The 22,350-nt window shown below is 39.0% G+C and overlaps 1 protein-coding gene across 5 annotated transcripts in view; it reads left to right on the forward strand.

Annotated features, from left to right (window-relative positions):
- Nucleotides 1-2,596: 2,596 nt before the first annotated feature.
- The window catches only part of fermt2 (FERM domain containing kindlin 2), a 43,042-nt gene continuing 23,288 nt past the window's right edge, over nt 2,597-22,350 (forward strand). The window contains exons 1-3 of one of the 5 annotated variants that reach the window (XM_014971810.2): nt 2,597-2,807; nt 4,892-5,052; nt 20,168-20,401. In XM_014971810.2, coding sequence (XP_014827296.1) covers nt 4,896-5,052; nt 20,168-20,401 — 391 coding nt within the window. In that variant the 5' untranslated portion in view covers nt 2,597-2,807; nt 4,892-4,895. The remainder of the gene's footprint in view (nt 2,808-4,891; nt 5,053-20,167; nt 20,402-22,350) is intronic. The other 4 variants (XM_014971818.2, XM_014971827.2, XM_014971836.2 and 1 more) reach the window with 4 other exon arrangements.

Below are 22,350 nucleotides of genomic sequence, written 5' to 3' on the forward strand. Positions count from 1 at the left end.
TGCCAGATCCTGACGGGGGGTTTTGGGGGGTGGGGGGTGGGGGGGGGTTGTAGCAGCAGCAGGGAGATGGGTTATAAATCGCTTTGATGCAGACCTGGGATCTGAAGGCCCAGATTCCTTCGCTGGAGGACTGGAGGAGAGTGAGTTCACCAGGAGACCGCGCCAAGAACGCTCATGATTCATGAGATGTTGCCGCTGATCGTTTGGAGAGCGTGCGGCAGAGTGCGTATTGTGGTCCTGCTTCAGGGAGGCTCATGACGTTCCCCCCCCCCACCCCCCAACCCCCGCTACGTGTGATTTGTGTAGTCGCTCATTGTTGCGTAAATTGTTATCTTTCATCTACAACAGTGAGACGAGGAGCCGCGCGGCTTGCAGGCTGTGTTGTCATCTGCTTCTTGTGATCCAGACTAAGTGTCATTATTTGAAAGAACTACTTCAATCAAATGTATACTAAGAAGAAAATACACATGAAAAGTTATTCGTACTATTCATACTTTTAAACAGCTTTTCTCTTTACAGTCACAAATGAGATGTAATGCATTATTGTGAAAAAGTTTGGAAGGATTCAAAGGTTTTTAAAATGTCAAAATCTGACCTTTATTTAAAAAAGCGACAAGAAATCCCATTTGAATTTTACCACAAGCCATGTAAAGGACTAAGTAAGTGTGCAGAAGAATAGACAAATAGACCATAATGGAAATTTTTAGTTATGACTGAAGTAAAACTATATAACGTACTGTCCTCATTAAAGGTGTGTGTATCATCCTGCAGGGAGGCCTTTTTCTGTTGCAGGATGCCCAAAGTACCTAGGAAAAAAACAAAGAAAACCTGCTGGAGTGCAAAAGACCGGCGTGGAGATTTATTTTCCAGCAGGACAACAACCGTTGACACAATGCCAGAGATACATTAGAATGGTTTGTGTTAGGATGGTCCAGTCAAAGTTCACATCTTAATCTAATTGAGAATCTCTGACAAGACTTAAAAATGTGCTGAGCTAGAGGTATATAAAAAAAAAAATTCATTTTGTTGTGCAAAGCTTTTGCAGCTATGATTGTAATAAAAGGTGGTTCTGCACTGTATCGACTCAGTGAGACAGAATGCAAAAGCATGACACATATTCCAGGCTGTTATTCACGCTTAAGTCTGAAAGACAACTCTTTTTCTTTCCACTTTGCAATTCCACACTACTTTTGTAATTTAAAATTTCAGAAAATGCAATGTAGTTTGGCAAATTTATAACAGAAACTCATGTCTAACTTGAATTCATGTGTAACTTGAATTCATGTGTAACTTGTAAAAGCAGCAAAGTGGCAGGAAGTGGAGGCATGTGGGGTCACACAAAGAAAAATATAAATATATATATAAATATATATATATATATATATATATATATATATTTTTTTTTTTTTTAAATGAGCAATAATATACTGTACAATAACAGCAAAATTACACTATAAAATACTGTGCAGTAATCAAAAATGGCAGACTCTGATCCAAAAAATGTGCAACTGAGTAGGGCAATGGAAAAGAAAATGTTCTTTAAAACCATTTAAAAACAAAAGAATACAATGTTTGAACTGAAACTGTGCAAACAGCAGGGAGAAGAAATGTTATTTAAAATTAGAAAAGCTGCCGCGAATACCACCAGGAGAAATCTTGGGACTCATGTTAGGTGTTCTTTCTGAGCTACGGAGTTTATTCAATGACTCGTGTAGCGGAGGAAGATTTAAGACTTAAAAATCTTTTGTCATTCTACAGAAAAAAAAAAAGAATTTAAGATATTAAAGTGTTTTAAAATGATCTCTCCTGTCATTCTGTGTCGTTATTTAAATCTAGGAACTCCTGGTCCCTGGCTACTGATGCATGGCTCAGCTGCATTGTTGCCATATAAGGGCAGCTTGAAATCTTTCCTGTCTCCATTAACCCTGCAGGCTGCTGAATGTCCTGGAGGCTTTCAGTTCAATTTAAATCTGATTCAAGATATTCAACATTGTTCTTTACTCATAGATTTACATTTAAGTGAGCTTTATTCAGTTTTTTTTAATTTTTTATTTTTTATTCTGGGCCGAAACTGTTTTATGACAATAAGGGTAAATGGTTATTTTACTATGCATGAAAGTAAATCTTTCCTGTATAATTAGGATTTACTTTACAGGACATTTTTTTTAAATGTCTGTTCATCAATCCATTTAAAAATGAAAGTTAAATTTTATTTATTTGTTTTTGTTCTGAATTTTCCTGAAAAGAAAAAACAAAACTGTTTATTTTAAATGCTGGGGACAACTGTGAATATTTTTTTAAACAAACCTGGATTTCAATTTCCACCACAGCAACTTTGTTTGATGAAACTCCTAAAACTCTGATCTGGCTTTTTTGTTCTCACTTTTTGCCACCCCAACATTATCAGTGCCCCCCCCACCCCCCTCCCATCTGGACACTCCTTACAAAATCTTCTAGATGCGCCTTTGTAGATTAAGCAAAGCGCATGAACTGGGGGAAGATGCTCAGAATAGTTAGAGTCCAGCAGTGGACTCTCCTGGTTAGAAAGGAAAAGTGGGATTGGGGCGGTGACGTTATCCCTGCTGGAAAAGAGGGAGGGAAGAGAGAGGGAGGGCTGGACTCCATTAATGCGAAGCCTGCTGCCTGGAAAAGTGTTTGGGATACTTCACTTCTTCGGCGAGTTCTTCGGGGATTTTTCTCTCTTTTTAGCACCCAGTCAAGAATATATACATGATTTAAAGAAGGGGGGCTTGTTCTGTGCCGTGTAGTCGAGTCTTTTGGTGTGTTTTTTCCCCGTCTTTTTGAAGGTGAGTGTGCACATTTAAATGCTCGACCTCAAAGCTGTCCTCGTTCGCCGCTCGGAAATATGAAAACCTCTTTTCACTTTGCTTACTTTTCACTAAAACCCTACTTTTTTATTTCCCTGTGAGGTTTTAGGGGTCGTTTTGTTTTCTTCAACACTTTTAGTTGAACTTATTTCTTCAGGGACCGACTGAGTGGTTTGTATGCTGCATGCAACAGCAGCCGGGGAGTTGCTGTGCTTACATAATTAACTCCTATTTGTAAGCCAGCCTTTACCGTTAGTTTTAACAGGTGAAACGACACATTGACGTAGATAACAGCTGCCAAAGGTCTCTATTGAAGCTGCTTTCGCGGGAAGATGGCCTTTGTTGTGCCGTGTTTTTATTGACTGGACGGCTGCTTTGAAAAGCCAGGCCACTCCAACAGAGAGCCTCAGATAATGGAGTGACATGTACAGAGACGGTGGTAACTTTTTGGCGGTCACTTTGTTCAACAGGGCATGTTTTATAAACGGGCACCATGAAATTCTAGTCATTCCTTCTTTACTAAGTTAATGCTTTAGACTGAGTTATTGAGCACTGAGAGATGTTGAAAACTGTAAGCGGCCATGGCTGTGTAGCAGAGCTGGAGAAACTGGGCTACACTATTGAAGTTGTAGGGAGAGATGCTAAAACATGACTCCTGCCACATTATTTATGGGTTTTATCAATAATTTGATATTTTCTGCATCTATTTTTTCTATAGGTTACATTATTTTCCAACATTATCTGATGTGAGTAAGGATAAGATGCTAAAGATGGTTAAAAACCTTTCAAATAAATTAGTCCTTCACTGGAAACATTTAGAAAAATACCACCTTACATTTGAGACTAATTAGTTAGTGACGGAAAAAATATATATGACGTCTCATAGAGAACAGTTATTTGTACTTCTTAAAAACCTACAGTAAATGTTATTGAGTATTTCTTTTATTTGATAGTTGGGCTCAGAATTTTACCTACATGCTTTTTCTGACTGGAAGTAATATTAACAGAAGGATTTGATTGCTCTAATGCTAATGAAGATTTTTCCAATGCTTACTAAAAGGCATATAAACACTTTTTGGCATGAGATATTTCTCATAAAATGCAAATAAAACCAATGTATTCCTTTGATGTTGTATTATGTTTTGAGAGTTTCCGGACCCATCTGAACTCAGTTTACTGATAGAATTAAAAGAAATATATTTTCAATCTAAATCTGCATGGCGCAGGAATAATTTTGTTCTAAGCTGTAGATTTCTTAAAGTTCATTAACATGTCCAATAACGTTCTAATCTAACTTTCTAACATGACACAGACACCAATTTTATGCGTCTGCTTTTCAAAATGAGAAAGATAAAACATGCAAGTCCAATAAGGCAGATATGTGTTGAACTTCACAAGTCAGGAGATTGTTGTTAAAAACTGGCTACCTTGTTAAGCTTGCCTATACCTACAGCAAGAGCAATTTAAAAATGTATTTAACTGGACTGTGACAAACAAGGCTGAACAAAGACCTAGTTTATCTTGCCATCGTATAGTGAGGTAATTATGCAATTTCCAAATCTGTCAATTGCAGCAAAGCTTGGCACACGCATTAGGTGTGGTCAGCTTGTCAGTTAGTTTGGCAGTGATGCCAGCTTGCAAACATTTTTTCTGTCCCACTATCACAGGCATAAACATAGAGTTTGGTAAACTCTTGGAAATTCAGCAGAAACTTTGTGCTTATAGAGCAAACAGCCCGGGGGCTGGAGGGTTTGGTTGAAAACCCACTATGACATCAGGGTTGTGTTTCCTATGTGCTCCAAAAGATTTCCAGAGCAACAGAAGACATGAGGGGAACAACAAAGCAGCAGCAAAGATTGCTGGTACGGTTGTAGTTGTGTTAATCCTTGACGAAAGATCAGATGCGATAGGTGGATATTAATAAAAAATGTAACGGACGTGGAGGGGAGGGTCTTTGAACTATCAAACCGGGGATTAAATTTTTTTCCCCCCCCCAAGACCTTAAATGTGTGCTGTATGTTTTGGCTGTGTTGTTTCACCACCTATTTTTGGTTCTTCTCCAGCAGGATGGCACTGGATGGGATCCGGATGCCCGATGGCTGCTATGCCGATGGGACATGGGAGCTGAAGATGCATGTCACCGACCTCCACAGGGACGTGTCTCTGAGAGTCACTGGGGAAATCCACATCGGTGGAGTTATGCTCAAACTTGTGGAGAAGCTAGGTACATGTACATTTTGTTATGTCTCTGCAGAAAACTACACATAAAGTCTGTCGTGATGTGTGCATAATTTCCTGACTGATTTTGACGTGACACGTACGACTACATCTTCAAATAGCAGAAGATGCTATTCGTAGCTGCTATTCGTAGCTGCTCCATTTGTAATGGAGCAGCTACGAAAAACCTATTCCTTTTTCTGCCTTGCCGTGTGAGAGAGTTGTGTGCGTTTCTGGAGCTGGCTTGTGTTATCTGTTCACATTTGTTGGGCTGTAAAAGCCTCATTCGAAGTAGGCACCACTCTGAGAAACTAAATTCCATGAAGATTGCAAAAGTACAAAATGTTTCAGAAAACAAGAGTCAGCAGCTGACGTTTTGCATCACCCTGATGACTGAGAGCTTAAAAGAATCTCTTCTGTTGAGATCTGGAGAGGAAAATGTAAAACGTCGATTGTATGTTTGTATTTTTTGTGACCAGTGTAAAGGCTCATATGACCATTCCTTTCTTTTTGATTAAGAAAACCCAAAAACTCTATAGTTTTTCTCAGTCAGGTTTTCTACCAAATCAAAGTTCTATGACTGTTTTGGTGAAGGTTTTAAATGACAGTAGTGTCTCTGGAACGTGGCGCAGCTGAATGTAACATACTGGTTAATAGACTGGAAATGCAGGTGAGCTTGTCTGGTACTATTCTAAACTGGTTCAGATCTTATTTGGCAGACCAGGACTACTGTATATAATTTGGGTCTCCTCAAGGCTCCATTCTTGGGATACTTTTTTTAAAATTCAGTATCTGTTGCTTAGATTACGGTACCATATGTACACTGACAACATGAAACTTTGTATTTCTATGTCACCTCAATGGTGCTGTATGAATGAACTTGTCTTTCCTTGCAGCGTATTATGCCTAAGCAGCTCGATGCATATTGAAGCCATGCATGACGCCCCTTGCCTCTCTTCAGCATGCACGATTCTGTAAGCAGCGATATGTTCTGGAGAAGTTCGGGTGCCCGTGAGCATAAGAGCCCTCTGTTCCACCCACTTGAACACTGGCTCATTTCATGCAGCCTGGAGAAAAGGTCAGCAGCGTTGGCAGCGCGATTTAGGAGTGACAGCTTGTTGTGTGTTGATGGTGCTCAGATGCTCAGAATTCCTCCAGCGCTCCAAGGTTTTTATTCCCTGCCTTCGGGTCCCGTTTTTAGCTCTCCTGTTGGAGCGCCACATAATTGAAGTCTTTGTTCTCTGTGGTCGTCTGTGTTGGGATGCATCTATGCTCAGTGAAGTGCAGTGTTGGATGCAATTCCTGTCATCCCACACGCGATAAAGACCCGCCCTTATCCATTATTGTTGTGTTGATGTACTAGGAGCATTTTTTTTTGTTGGACAGCCTCCCTCTGGTAAACCATATGACGCTCTTTTGTACTTTAGCTAGTCTTGGCATTACAACATTTAGAAATGCATGATCTATTTGACAGGCGTGAGTACAATTTTACTTTAAAAGGGAATGTAGCAGAATATGTTTATGGATCTTTGCTTAGGCCACTCATTCATTTCAGAGTTCCTGTATTTCCATTGGCATTGATAACCATTTTGTTGCTCTATATTCATCTGTCTGAAGTATGATTGAATTTGAGAGATTCCTCTTTACTGAGTAGCAGAGCGATGTGCTGCTGTTAAATTTCTCTCCAAGTTTTGGAGAATATTTGTGCAACTGACACATAAGAGTGGAAATATTTCTGCTACCCTGAGTCATAAGGTTGTCATGAATTTCAATCATTAATCCAGCTAAAATCTGGATTTAACTCAAGGTTGGACATTGCTGGTTAGAGTATACAGATCATGCAGCACATTTTTATTCTTAAAACAAGGAGAAGATATGTGTATTTTTGACATTTATTAATCGTTACAAAGTTAGAAGGTTTTCTGTGTGAAGAGCTACTATAGAGCTGGCCAAATCATAAGGCTAAGAAGGGCATATCCATAAATTTTGAATTTCTATGTAAAAGCTTGTTGCACTAAAATGAAGTATAACCTGGGCTGCTGAGACTGGCGTAAGGAGAATGGCAGACTTAAATTTGACATTTTAGATTGAAGTTAGTGTTTTTCTAGCTGGTGCGTTCATGTTGATGTGCTTTTAGTGTTGACATATTACCAATAAGACAAGTCTGTTTTTAATATTTAGATCAGTTAATCATACAATATATATATACATATATAAAACTTTGGTTCTGGGTCATTTTGTTGCTCCAATCGCTAACATTTGCCTGTAACGCACCAGTTCCACGTTATGGAGAAATTGCCTGCGTTCTAAACAACCGTCCACATCCATCGCTAAAACTACAGGCAGACTACAATTCTGAAACAACGCAGAAAATCAATGTCATCGTTCACAACTTCTCCTGATGTTCGCTGATTGGCCCAGTCAAAAAATTGACCAGAAACAATCTGAGTTGAGGGGCGTAAACTCAGACTATGCTGGAAGGGAGAATATTTTTTTTCCAAGTGGAATTGCACAGCTAAAATGTAACCTCATTTTAAGCCTAGCTACTTCATTTTTCCCCCTGTTAATGAGCATGTGCTTTATTAAAAGGCAAGTGTTTCAAGGAGTTATGTTGATGCATGTTTCTAAAAGCGCTCCAATCTAATTTAATCTGACTTTATGACGCATAATAGTCACTGGCAATGCCAGTCAACCTAAAAATTGTCAGTTTTCAGTTGTATCTGTCCTACAAACAGGAACCTTTTTGGCCTCTATTGCATCCTTTAACGACTACTGGTTCCATCCAGATGCCAGCGCAGTAAGTCATGTCAGCGGTGTGGCATTATATATGTTTATATTTCTCTTCTACTAGAACCACCTCTTCTCATTATTCAACTAATTAATGATGTTGGAGTACAACACTTATGTCAGCTTCACACAAGACCCTTGCATGACTTTCTGCATATCTCAGACTTATTTTCTAAGATATATAAAATAACTTAAGAACTTTTTTTCTTAAAAGTTTGTTTCTTTAAGAAATAAACTTTCCATTCAGGAATATTTCTGGTCATCAGCCATGTAGTTGGAGCAACTCCAGTGTGACCCGTTTAAAACGAAACTCATCACGTCTTTTCCTGTTACTAGTAACCAGACTGTTCCTCTGAGGTCGCAGTGGTCTTATTTATTGCACATTAGCCTCTAAACACTCGTTAGCATGATAGCTGGACTCTATTATGCTATTGTACAGGCATGGGATGCTTTAGAATCCTTTGTTGAACAGTCTAACATAAAATAACATCCTAGGTTTAATGATTAATGTCTTGTTTCACTCTGTTAAGATTTCTGGTTAATTTGTTTTTGGTGGTTGACATTTTGAGAATATTAACTTGTTTTGGGTACAGGTAAGAGCGGTATTCCCTTTCAGTGTGGTATATTTTTGGGATTATGAGATTTCATCAGTAGGCGTACACACGCATGTGTTCCCACACGTGAGTGTGGTCGTCTGGCTCGGTGGGCGTGTCGCCTCGATGTGCATCCTCCCGCCATCATTCGACCCTTCTTGTGAGCTGCAGGCTCAGATGGCCTTTGATAATGGATTGAATAGACAAATGCCAGGAAGCCACTTAGGTATTGATCACAGTGACGGACCCTGCTTCCACTTCCCCCTTGCAAACCTGCAGGAGAGCTGTATTTAAAAGGCAGCCGATTAACCGCCTCTCGGTCCTTGAGTCTGGTAATCCTTTCATCCGTTTGTTGCTTTCCATCATTGGAGCTTTCTTTCAATTTGTACATGTTATCTAAACGAATAACAATCTGTTTATATAAAAGCTTTTCCATTTAGTAGGGAACATATTGTACAGATTGCTGTGAGCCGCATGAGATTGATTCAGTTTAAAGCAATAATTTTTTTTTTTTTTGAGTTGGATGGTTTTTAGCTTTGATAATCTGGGTAGCAGTGTGTGCTTCTCACATCCAAACTTACACATGAGTGCTTTTGAGAAAAAAGAAAAATCCTGAGTCACACTTCCATTTTTTGAATCATCAAACAATCTTAATATCAGTGGTTTTATTTATTAAAAGAAAGGTTGTCCAAATGTAACTTGTTTGATGTGAATATAATTATGTTAATTCATGACTTGCATGCAATGAACACTTATTTTTGCTTCAGTTTCACTTACCAAAGAAAGAAAAGATAAAATCACTGCTGACCACAAACAGCTGAATTTATTTGTAGAAAACATCTTGATAACCCTTCACACTCGAAGTAGTTTGTAGATTTAGGAGACAAAAGTGTAACCGTTTTTGGCAGTAGCAAAGCAGTTCAGAAAATAACATTATTCCAACAGTTAAACATGGTAGTAGTAGTGTGAAGGTTACATTGCTTCATCAGGATCTGGGTGATTTGCTCTGAACCGATAAAATCCAAATTTCTGCTGTTTAGCAGAAAATCGTGAGAGAGACTATCTGGACATCAGTTTGTGATTTTTAAGGCCAAGCACACAGGGGCTATGCAGCAAATTAATTATCAAAGCATATCAGAAAATTCAGCCCTGAATGCTAAAAAAAAAAAAGTCAAACTGAACTAGACGTACTCCCGACTTAAATCCAATTAAGATGCTGTGGCGTAAAACGGGCTGTGAATGCTTGAAAACCTTCCTGTGTGGGTGAGTTCAAATATCTTTGTAAAGGAGAGGACAAACATTATCGCTGTGGTAAAACCAGAAGTGACAAATATATTTTCTTATAGGCCAAGGCTAATAAAATCCCCATTTAAGAACTTTTGTTTTCACTTAGGTTATCTTTTTCCAATACTAGAATTTGTTTACCTTTTTGTCTTAGCTAATTGTAACAGATCAAAGACAGAAAAAAATCTGTAAATATTCAAATACTTTTTTTCAAAGCACTGTCGCTAGAAAAGAGAAAATAAGAAAAGAGACAGATGAGCGAGAAGAGAGTAGAGGGCCTGATCTTTCTCTCCTCTTGCCATCTCCCCTCAGTGTGACGTTAGCCATGCTACTACAATTCCATAAAAGTCTTCGATGAAGCAGGAAATGAGCTCCAGGGATTGGCATGTGGCTCTCTGGTGGCTGCCGTCATTGCTGGAGTCTCTGTTGCGTTCTTCATCCTCTTCCCACTTTCTTCGTAAACCCCTCCCTCTTTGCCTCTCTCCCTGTTTTCACCTTCTTTTCTAGTTGCCACTAAAATAGCTGCGTTTTTATGGGAGTATTTCAGACTTATTTTATGACCAAGAATAACGTGTCTTAAAATATAGCAAGATGTCGGTAGATGATCAACTGGAAACTCCAAACTAAGCTTTGTTCATTCTTTCATTGTTTCTGACCTGGGTTCATGTACGCTGACTATTCAGTGTTCCAGAAATAGAACTTGAGCAAACTAATTGGTCTGGTGTGTCTCTATAGCGCATGTGGTTGCTTCCAGTGCAAGGCATGCAGGTTTTGGCTGCCGTACCACCGACCTGCCACATAGAACTTTTCCTACGTGGAAAACATTATGTGTGTTTTGCATTTTCTGTGCCCTACATATTCGTTTTGCTAGAAATGAGCAAAATGTATTAATTCTGTACTTGTTTCAGTGTCTTCACAGGAGGTAAAGCTGCCGTGCCATTTGTCAATATTGCCCTCATTTATCCTCCATAGGGTTATATTTTAAATAAAATGTAATGAAGTTTAGAAAGCACATTAAGAAGACATTAAAGGGAATGTGTTTGATGTTTTGCCTTAAAATGCATCCACATGTGTACCTCCAGTTAATTTAAATGTTTTGTGCCTCAGGGCTTTCCCACACTTTTTACAAAGTAATCTTAGTGTGTGTGTGTAAACTTCTGAATTAGAGAAAAAAAGTAATAAAAATCTATTCTCTTGGCATCTATCAAATCAAATTATTCTGTGATTCCTAATTTACTGAAAACAGTAAAACTTTATTCTGCTTTAATTGAGGGGAAAAAGTCTATCTAAGCAAACAGAGTATTGTCTCACTTCTAGCCTCATGAATACATCCTTTCTCATGCAATGATTGGCTTGGCTGCTTAGAGCAGTGTTTTTCAACCTTTTTTGAGCCAAGGTACACTGTTTTAATTGAACAAATCACGAGGCACACCAAAAAAACCATATCGTCTCTATTAAAGAGGTGATAGCAGAAGAGTCGATAGGAAAGTACATTTAGCTTTGCGTTTAGCATGGTTATTGTTTACAGAACATTTTGCGGTATTTCTTCTTTAGTCATATTCTACCATGGATACCCTTTGTGTATGTAAGTCTCACTGTTTTCCTCCTGTTTTTCTGAGCAACACTTACACTGTGAATGGCAACTTTACCAAATATGCACTAGCTGAAATGACATGGAGCACCTTCGTTCGACAGGAGTTATGTCATTAGTTTTGATAACTGACATTAAGATTAGGGAGAATAGCCAAGGTATGCACCTCTTTCATCTGAAGGGGTAATGCTCACAACTACTGTCAATGCACCAGTTACAATTTAACCAGCACATAGTTATAGTTGTAGAAAGTAAATTTACAGACTAAACTTTTTCCCTTGTTTAAATGTATCTCTTCACCTAAACAGCTGTTTTATTGCAGTTTCCTTTTTGCAATGTCAGCCTAACTCTGCTACAGGTTGTGGTGACCACATGGAGATGGCTTTTCTTTGACAATAGATCCAGGTTTCATTAGGAAATGGTTACTGTTTAACACAGGATGCTCAACTTCCTCTTTTTTTTTTATTTGCCTTCTACCTTCTGTCTAGCTTTCTTTCCCGCCTTCCTGCCCTCTTGCTATGTCAGACATTTTGTAAGGACCTTAGGGAAAGATCGGTCTGAGATATTGATAGTCATATCTTTCCTGAGGATGTAAAGACGCGTCTCATATTTTATTCCCTTTACTGCAGATGTGAACTGTGTTGATGAGTGGCTTCAGCGTTCTTTTTGTTCCACTAAAGCATGATGCAGAGACATATTCCTATGTATAGGAGTCTCATTGATTGTGGCCGTCAAGCTGTTCTAAGTCTGTCGGTTCGAAGTGAGAAATGGTCTGCCAGCTCATGTAATCATCTTGCTGTTTAATCTTTCTGACAGGACGTAGTTAGCCTAAGTGGTGGTCCTGCCCAGGCTAGAGCTTTCCTGTTTCAGATGCTACAGTGATTGTGCTACTCGGCATTCAGAGTAGATCTGTGGTTTCACGTAAATCATGACCCTGAAGAACTGGAAGCATATTCAGCATTCCTATGTGAACACAGGTTGACAGAATCAAATCATTTGCTATTAAGAGCCGCTTAATATATTCATACACAACAAGCCTGCAGAATGCTTAACCTGAAGACTCTGTGGTAACTTACCAAGAAACGGGTTTCCTGCACAGTTCAGAAAAGAAGGGAATTCAATTTTAAATATTTTCCAGCCATGGACAAGATTGTAAGGAAGAAAAGCATGAAGGGAAAAATTAGTATTTCTTGGCTTTTTCTGTCCCATTGTCTGAAGTTGTCTTTCTTTCCTTCCAACTGTGCTTACGTCCTTGTCATCCCATCTCCTTCCTCACATTTGTACACATATTTCCTTCCTCATTCTCCTCCTTGTTTTTTTTTCTTACTTTAATTTTCCTTCAGATTGTCCATTTATTCTGTCCTTGTGTTATTTGTATCCTTACTTCCATCCCTCTACCCTTCCATCTTGGAGTCCTTCCTTCTCTGTATGTATCTGGGTTCTTCCACTATTCTGTGAAGATAAAGTGAAAGTCCTAAATACATTATTTGAGGTTTTGTTTAACATAAAATCAGACTCATAATGAGTTTTGTATTTATTGCAACACACTATTAGGTCATGTTGAGGAGAAGGCTTGATGGACAGACATTAGCAGTAGTTTTCCATTTCTGTTTTACTAAGTGGATTAAAAGCTTCTATTAAGGATTATTATTGTTTATCTTCTTCTTGGTTTCATTGCAGAATCATTTTACTGTTCAATGCTTGATTATTCAAGGAACAGATAATAGTATAATTATAAACAGTCATTTCTCTAGAAATGTACTATTTATGAACCGGCTTCTGAAAAATACGGAAAAATCTAATCTTTTTTTTTTATTATTATTTTGCTGTGGAATCAAAGAAATTCAGGAATGCTTTGCTCTTCTTGTACATTCCTGTGCTTGTTAAGGATGATTTAATCATACGTGGCATCTAAACCATGAACTGCAAAATCCTTTCATTGGTTCCTTAAGGAATCCACTGCAAATAGCTTTGTCCCTTTCACCTTCCTCTAGTACAAATAGCACAGTAGATTTAGAGCAGGGAAACCTTAAACCTGCTCATTGTTGGTATAACACCACAAACCTTTGTGTCAATAGAGTAAAATGATCTGGAGGGGTTTGTGCAGCTTCTCGGCCCTCATTTCACTCATTTCTAAACCTACCATGGAGTTTGTTTTCACAACCAAGGCACTTGGCAATAATAGAGTGGAACCAGATGTTTTGTCAAATATTTAGGTGTACTAAGGTTTACTAAATCATTTTATTTAGAAGCAGCCCTCCTGAGCTGCAGGACGTTTTCTCAGGTTTCCTTTTACCTCTTAGGCCCACTTTGGAGCTTCTTGAACTGTTGCAACAGCATCCTGTTCGTTTCAAAGAGGCTTCAGTGGAGCAGCTCGTCAAAATCCTGAAGGGAATTTTAACTGGGTTCCTGTATGGGGAAAAAAAAGAACAGATGAATATTGTATATCTTCTCCATTGATCTTATTCCCAGAGTTTCTTTGTAATCTCATTATTCCACCAGGACCCAGAATACTTAATTGCATAAAGCTGTGTCGGGGTGGAGGACTACTATCCCCACTGCTTTGCTCTGTTGGGATTATGACACAAATGGATACAAAGTATCTGCATCTAAGGAGGCGCCCTGTAGCCCTCCGGCTTTTTGTCTGATTCGTCAAAGCCAGAAATGTTGGATTCTTCTCATTTGGACAGGCTGGCCACTCTAACGTGTCTGGTTTAGGTTTCAGATACTTTAAAGGGCAATGCTTCCCGGCTTTTATGCCATCTCAGACTGAGCCGGTATTTTTATCTTCCATATACTTCTGCATTTGAACAAAATCTTTTCAGCTGTAATAAATGTGATCTCCTCATCTGAGCCTGCATTCTACCATTTGCCAGTCTCTGATGGAAACCGTTAGTGCTTCCACGTTGTGACAGAGAATTTGTTTTAACAAGACATCTGCAGTAACGCAGAAGTACTTGTATATGATGTTTAAACAGCCAAAGTTGCAAAGGGAGGAGTTTATCTGTTTACCTGGTTTATAAAATTATTCAGACCAGTTACATCATATTTATCCATGTGCCTTTCAGGCATTAGCTCTGCTAATGTTGCTTCATTATTTTTAAGAAACCACAAATAAAATGTAAACCTACAGCTGCAATGTCTCAAATCCATGCTTCGCAAAATAAAAAACGAAAGTTTAACCTTTTAAGTAGATTAATGTTTTACAATAGGCAAAACGGTGATTTACAGAACAAAGTTTTAATACTCCATTCATTGAATTTGGGTTGTTTGTGTAATGACGAAACCATATGTCCTGAGAAAGACATTACCTTGATTTTGGCTGGATTGTGGTTGCGTGTGAGGCACAGAGGTAGCATTAGTAGTGGTAGCAGGAATAGGAGGGGTATCAAAGGACTACAATCAATAACATATGAGAATTTTCCCTGACTCCCTTTCAAGCTCTGTGTGCATTGCATATTTAATTTATGTGATAAATGCTTAGTTTGATAGACTCTTGGCAGAGAACTGAGCTGTTATATAACCAGGGGCCTGGAAACAAGCTCAGATATCCTCCTTCAGTTCAACCTTATCGATAAAAAACACTTCAGCATTACCGGATTTAACTACTTGCTTTAAATTTATGTAGATTTATGGGATAAATGTAAGTAGAATTTTAAGATTCTGTATGCATGAACTTAAAAAAAAATATGTGGAGACATTTGTTGAAAGAATTCACAGGGCTTCAGGGTTTTTTTTTTTTCAAATTTTATGTCACAGCCTTATTCCAAATTGTATCAAATTCAGCTCATTCCTCATATTTCTATGCACAAATACCCCATTACGACAAAATAGAAAGATACTTGAGACTCTTGTAATTTGAAAAAAACAAACAAAAAAAACAAGAAATAACATTTTGTAGTTTGTTGATCGACCTTTGATAACAATCACAGCCTGAAGCCTTTTTAAATATGACACACAAGCCTACCTCCCCTATTCTTTAGACAGTTCTACCCCTTCTTTGTTGCAGAACTTCTGAAGCTCCATGAAGTTGGATGGGAGACGTCTGTCTGGCCATTTTCAGATCTCTCCAGATATGGCTTATTGAATTCAAGCTTGGAGTCTTGCTTGGCCACTTCAGGACATTTTGTTCTGCAAAACTTTTGCAAAAATCTCAAAAATTGTTTTCATTGTCATAAAAGGGTATTTATATTTAGAATTTGGAAGAAAAAGAACATATGGAAAAAGTGAAGTGCTGTGAATGCATTATGGATAATGTATTTAGTATCTCCAACTTAAGAACAATGCTCTCCTAATCTTTATTGTAGCGTTTTCTGTCCAGTCTGTGTTCTTGTGAATGTGCTAGGTTAATTCTAACAAACCTTGCTCTTCGTCTTTGTTGTGTTTGAAAACAAGTCGTCACACTGCAGCCCCTGTGGCGTCAGACAGTAGTCGCCTTGGAAACGGCATGACTAGTCTTACCCGGTCGTAATGTTATCAACTGATGGCTGAAAGTGACACGGCCTTTCAGTGCACGGACATGTTTTTAGTGATGACTGACGTACTGGTTGCACTGGCTGATCGGAGTTAAAAAGCCTCACAAAAGCTCCACACACAGCCCCTTTAAATCATTTTATGAGGGTGGCTTTGGCTTTGGCTGCCAGCTGATGTCTACTGCTGCGAAACACTGAAAAAAAAATAGCTACATCATGTCACTGAGTTCACTCTCCACAATCTCCCCGTTAAAGCTGCAAGACAACACTTCTTTTGTGCTTAAACTTTATGTTTTTAGATTTAGTTTTGATTTCAGCCTGCAGTAGCGCTGACGGTGATAAATATTTTCTTTCAGTTGAACCATTGACTCACTTTTTAAAATCTTTTTTTTTTTCCAAAAAGCAGTTTAGTTTTTCTACAAGAAGGTTTTGCATTTATTGCATATCACAAAAAAAAACAAACAAAAAAAAAGCTTTTATCCACATTGTTTTGTGACTTTCACACCACCAGTCTGATATGTTCATGTCTTGCAGAGCATATGTGGCTCTTGGAAAAATTAAGAGCCACACATTACCTGATTTTTGTTCAAATGTTGCTTGGAAAAACTGCAGACGCTGGGATGCTCGTGTCGTAGGACCAGGGAGAGGCAGGCTTTCAGCTGCAATGTTGGAAATCTTAATTTATTTCAATATGGATCTGGAGTTTTTCCACATTTCTAAATCTTATGTATTTGACTGTTTTGTGTTAGAATGTGATCAGGAATGGAAATACTGGGATGTCATGCACTGACGAGTAAAAGGATGTAACCATTATTTTAGTGTAACTTCCACATCATTGGCAGAAGCTGCAAAAAGAATCCATTCTATGTCAATACAGCTTGGAATAACGTAGATAACCTGGCTAATATGACATAGCAGAGGGCGCCTTTTTGGTTGTTACAGTTGGTAAATTTTATTCTTTCTTAGTTAATTTGAATTATTCCCAATAAATTGAAGGTGTGGTTTAACATCAGTTTTAACCTTGAATGTCCTTGCTGCTTTACCACCTGCTTTCATATTGCTGTTGCTCCTCCCTGTCTGTAGCTCATCCTGCTCACCCTTCGTTTTCATGCCCTTTTACTCATTCCCTTCATCATCCCTCTTCCCTGGCCCTCCCCCTTACAGACAGGCGTTCATAAACAAAGTAGCCTCCCAGTGTAAACAAAAAAGATATTCAGAGCAGAAGACAAGATATGGAGGGAGTATGTAGAGGAGAGCAAATCCCAATGAAAGCCCTTCAGACTGAGTACTTTTGTACCTGCTGAGAAACATTTCATGGTTTTTAGCTTTCCTCTTGATAGATCAAGCCTTTGGGGGAAGTGATTTGTCTTTCTTTTCTTTAATAACCTGTATCTCTGCTCACGGCAATTTATGCATAAATCAGATTAAGAAATTATGGTGCAGAATGTGACGTACTTATTTTGCTAGAATTTATGAATTAATTAAGCCTATTAAAGCCCAGACACACTCATGCACAGCACACTTAGAGCTAATGTAGTTAATGGGAGGATAAAAGCAGCACACACATGCAGACGCACATAACATACATTCTCTGTATCATTTGTCATGTCATGTGGAGGTCATAAAACATGGTTTTCTCATTCTGATTCCCCTTCCCTCTCAGTCCATGTGCACAGATCAGGAGCTGTGGGTCTACATTTAATGCACCCAATTACTTAGGCCCCCCATTCCTCTGGCTGTTGCATTACGTCAGGCTTGGCAAGCTATATTTTTAGCTGTAAGATGCCATTGGCCTTCTCTTCCGCTCTGTGTGGATTGAGTTACCCTGTTATTGCTGAAGGGGACCAATAGAAGGCTGCCCAAGCTGCCTTTGTCCAATCACAACTCATCGAACCACTGCATAATGACTCTTGTAGGGATAGGGCAGAAGGCCGTGTTCACCGTGGGCTCAGCATTGGGCAGCTATGAAGAAGCAGAGTCTATAGGGAGTGTGTTAAGAGTGTCTTAAGACTAGCCAAGTCGATGTATTCAGGAATGCATGAATATAAGAGCATTTCTATAGGATGAGTGTGGTGCAAACCTTAGTGCCAAATGTTATGGTTGGCTGTTCCCAGACACCAGAAATTACAAGGTTGTCTGAGGGGAAAAACTGAGCAGTGTTATGAAAATACATTCAGGATTATTTTCAGGTTTTCTCTCCATAGTCCCTCTCATTAGTTCTGTTTTTAATAGCTGCACCAAACTTGAGGGCAAAGTTATGCTGATGGTAGCAATGAAGCCGTGTTCTGCACGGCTGAGGCATCAGAAGGAAGCGGTGACAGCTTGACCCCATGCTGTTGGAGCAACTTGCACAAGGACTCGGAAAGCTTGGAATGTTTTCACTCGGCCTCCAAGTGTTTGCCTGTTGGAGTAAACGGCATACAAGCCAGCAGCTTTACAAACAACCAACCCCTCCCCAAGATGGTCCTCAAAGCTTTGAGATGCTGATGGGGGTCCCCCCAGTTCTCATACCCCCCCCACACTCTCCATTTTAATCATTATTGTAATTCCTTCCTCTGCTCAGTTTGCTTTTCCCTCATCACAGCAGCCTTGTTTCCTTGGTCCAAACAGACATTCTGGTGTTTTCACTCAGACACCCACTAATCCCATTCATTCAACTCTCAGACAAAATCAGCAGGCGTGCCAGTAATGCATGTATTTGCCCCCATGTAAAGTAAAGGTCAGGGAAAACAACAGCAGCACTCTGAAATAACACGGCCACGTCGGGTTTCGGACGTCATGGCAACAAGCTCTTCACCTGACAGGTGCATGGGGATTGGGCACAAACAACATCCAACATCGTGTTTATTTATCTGTGTCTGTAAACCGTTGCTCTTGTAGAAGAAGTGAAGAACAAAGGTTATGTTATGTTCTTGCTTATGTCCTATGAGTGGATTATATATGAATGGGACATACTACATTGCTCTATTTATTTTCTTAATGTGTACAAATAAATTTTTTGGCACACCTGTTAAATATGTGTAAAAAGCATTAAAATGAAAATGAACATAATCTCTGACTGAGAGTCCAACATTTAATTTGAGAACATTGCCTTATTTACATAAATAGTATTTTCCGTAAAATCCCTAGACTCACCATTGGTTTTCTGTAAATGCCATACAAGTTTTCTACGGGATATGAGTGTCCAGAATGAGAATGCTCATTTAAAATCTTCTTGTATTTCAAAGTTCATATTGGTACATAAGGTTCCTTTGGAAGAGAAAGAAACCCACATATACTCCACCACACCGAACAGCTGGCATGAGATACTCTTCCACATATTCATCCGAAAACCCTGAATCTCAGTCCCATCTGACCAACTCGTATTGCTACAGACACGAGACGGAGAACTACACATTTCCTTTTGCTGTAGTAGGACAGAAAATGTTTTTTTTTTTTTTTTTTTTATCTTGCATCACTTCTAAGTAACCAGAATGTAGAAGTAATGGTAATGTTTGTTATAGAGGCTCTGTGACACTAAGATGAGTTTTTGTTGTTGATTATTTTTTACTCTCCCTTGCCATTCAAGCTCGCTGTGTGTGGTAACACGATGTACAGCTTAGTGGGGAAAAAACATACAGACCTCTAGTGTGCTTTGGATACCCTAGGAAAACGGAAAATAATTAATTTCTAAGAAACTGAGGAACAATAATTGAAAGGCTTGATTTTGAAGGGGTCTTTACTTTAAAACTGATTTCGCTTTCTTTTGCATATAACTCAAGGAAATGCAAGGTATTTGTTAATAAATGATGTATAGCTTTATGTTTACATTTTACTTTGAAGGGATTTTGAAAGTCCTCAGCTTACGGCTGCATTGCTTGAATAGAAACCATGCGATGTTGAAAACAGATGCTGCACGCTCCCTTAAAATCCCTGCGGCTTTCACCTCCACCTTGAAGTCAGACACGTAGACCATGAGACCACAGGCCTGTCGCTATTGTGCTGAGCTCCTCCTGAGCAAAAGCCTAGAAGCTGTGTGGGGTTTTGGGTGCCTTGTGTTTGTTTTAAAAGGGATCACAGTGTGACTTGGGAATAAAGGAGGTATGAACCCGATATTCCCACTGTGTCACTCAAACAGCCACATCTTTCACACGCTCCTCTCACCCTTTACACTCTGACTTTGCTGCCCCTTTTAAAAGCTTTTTCAGTAACCCTTTTACAGTGTCCTTCCCAATTATGACCCGTTTCCTGGAAGGAGCGTATTTGATGATCTTAAGTAGCTACAGATACAAATTTGCTTCTCTTCTTTTTCTTTTTTTAGTCTCAAAGTAAACAATACGGATTTATTTGTTAGTCAACTCTTTTTACTGTAAATATTCTAAGCGTTTTCATCTCTTTGTTTCCTCCATATTTTAGATGTGAAGAAGGACTGGTCAGACCATGCCCTGTGGTGGGAAAAGAAGAAGACATGGCTGCTGAAAACCCACTGGACGTTGGACAAGTACGGCATCCAGGCCGACGCCAGGCTGCTCTTCACGCCGCAGCACAAACTGCTGCGCCTGCAGCTGCCCAACATGAAGCACATGAAGGTCAAGGTGAACTTCTCAGACCGGGTCTTCAAGGCTGTGTCGGACATCTGCAAGACTTTCAGTGAGTGAAACCATCTGCTCGTTTTTTTTTTTTTATGACGTCGGATTGTTTGGAGTGTTTAAGGATATGCTGAAGGCACACACCCTGCTGAACTGAAAACTTCCTCTGGTGATGGTATTTTTGGAAATATTCTACGTTGAGCTTTGATAATCACACCCTTCCTGTGGCTCTGTTTTTATGTAGTAATTTCTTGTGTTTATCAAACACTCTCTCCTCTTTGCACGCCCGCCTGTATGAAGTTATGTCCTTGAACTCAGGTTTGTAGCTACCTCAGATTAATGTTTAGTATACAAAGATTATCAATCTGTGTTAGGCTTACAGAAAACACTGGAAGAAAACATGACTACTCATGTTTATGCTCCCTCTGTGGATTTCTCATAACCCTGGCTCCACTATGTTCTCTGAGAGACAGGTCAGAGGTCACATTCTAGATCCCATTGAGCCCTTACCTAAAAACAAACTCTGTGTTTTCCAGAAGGCCTCTTTGCACCAATCTCATCCATGTTTCGCTAGCTTGGAGAACATGTATGGCTTTGCAAATGTATTCATAAACATTTTTACACATTTTGACACTTTTTCACTTTACAAGCAAAAATTTGGCTGTTTATAATTGGGATTTTATCTGATAATACACAATGTACACATAATATTGGATCAACTGCAAACATTGTCACTATCTACTACTTTTAAACATAGCTGCTATTTACTCTTGCAAGTCAAACAAGGAGAGCATTAATCAGACTGCTAAAACATGGTTACTTTGGAGTAGCTACAGAGATGCATAGCTAAGGTGGAAGAATCTGTCGACAGGATAACTTTTGCGCCCTAAGAACCATAGACATTTGCTGTTGTGCCATCAAAAAATGTAAAACAACCTAAAGAATACGTATGAAGGATTCATGGATATGGTCAAAACACACATCTTTGTTCCAGTACTGTTTTGAGCCAGATATCAGAGGCTCAAGCAGCAGATTTTCTCCTTTTTGAATGTTTTCAACAGCAGCAAATGTTCTTGTTTTTAATTTAAACTACATAGTTGTTTTTATTGGGCTTAAATCGAACAACAGCTGTTTTTGAAGCCTGCTGATGTGAACAGAATAAAAGCTTTTCTGTGAGTCAGGCATTAAAAAATGTTTTAGTTTCACAGAGATTGAAGGCAGATAGCTTTTGGCTGACTTTGTATGTGTCAGGATATTGTTTGCTGACTCTAAATGCTCCCTTCAACATCACTTTTCTTTATTGGTCATTAGCAAGAGACAATTTTGCACTGTAGTTTTATGACAGCTGACTTGGCTTAATTTACAGCAACATTCACGTCTGGGTACGTTGTTTTTTCGAGGGAACTCTTAGCTTAACAGTTTCCTGAACATTTCTGCTGAGCTACGAAGGATAGAGAATCAGAAGGAACAGGAAGAGACGAGGTCTGTCCAGCAGACAGGAGAAAAGAAAGGACCCCTCATGTATTGAAGACATGACCACATTTGTTTTCCGATGACAGGTTATTAGTTGTTGCACTTCTAACACTGATATGTTTCTTTGATTTTGCTGTTTTATGTGGTCAGCTGGTCGCACAGAAGCTCAGCCCTTTAGTGTTGTTTTTGACTGTTAGTCAATTTTTTCATCATACTAAAAAGTTTGGAATCCAAGCTTTTCGTTGTCGTCATACAATCGTTTTTATAATTAATACCTTATACTGCACAGGAGCAACATGCAGAAAATTAACTAAACACTCCAAGTTAAGTGGAAAGCAAAATATGAATGTTGTAGGAGGTTGTCTTTTGACTTAGACAAAGCCCATCTGGGTTGACACATTGAGGAAAAAATGTAGCTAAAGGTTGATGTGCTGTAATACACTGTAATGAAAATAACTTTCCACCACTCCTATTTTTGACCACTATTGCTATTTGGCTGCTCTCACATCCTGTTCTGTGCTGCTAAGTTGATAGTGA

Source organism: Poecilia mexicana, unplaced genomic scaffold (genome assembly GCF_051168715.1).
Source record: "Poecilia mexicana isolate PSO_F unplaced genomic scaffold, ASM5116871v1 scaffold_22, whole genome shotgun sequence".
In the NCBI taxonomy this organism is placed as follows: domain Eukaryota; kingdom Metazoa; phylum Chordata; class Actinopteri; order Cyprinodontiformes; family Poeciliidae; genus Poecilia; species Poecilia mexicana.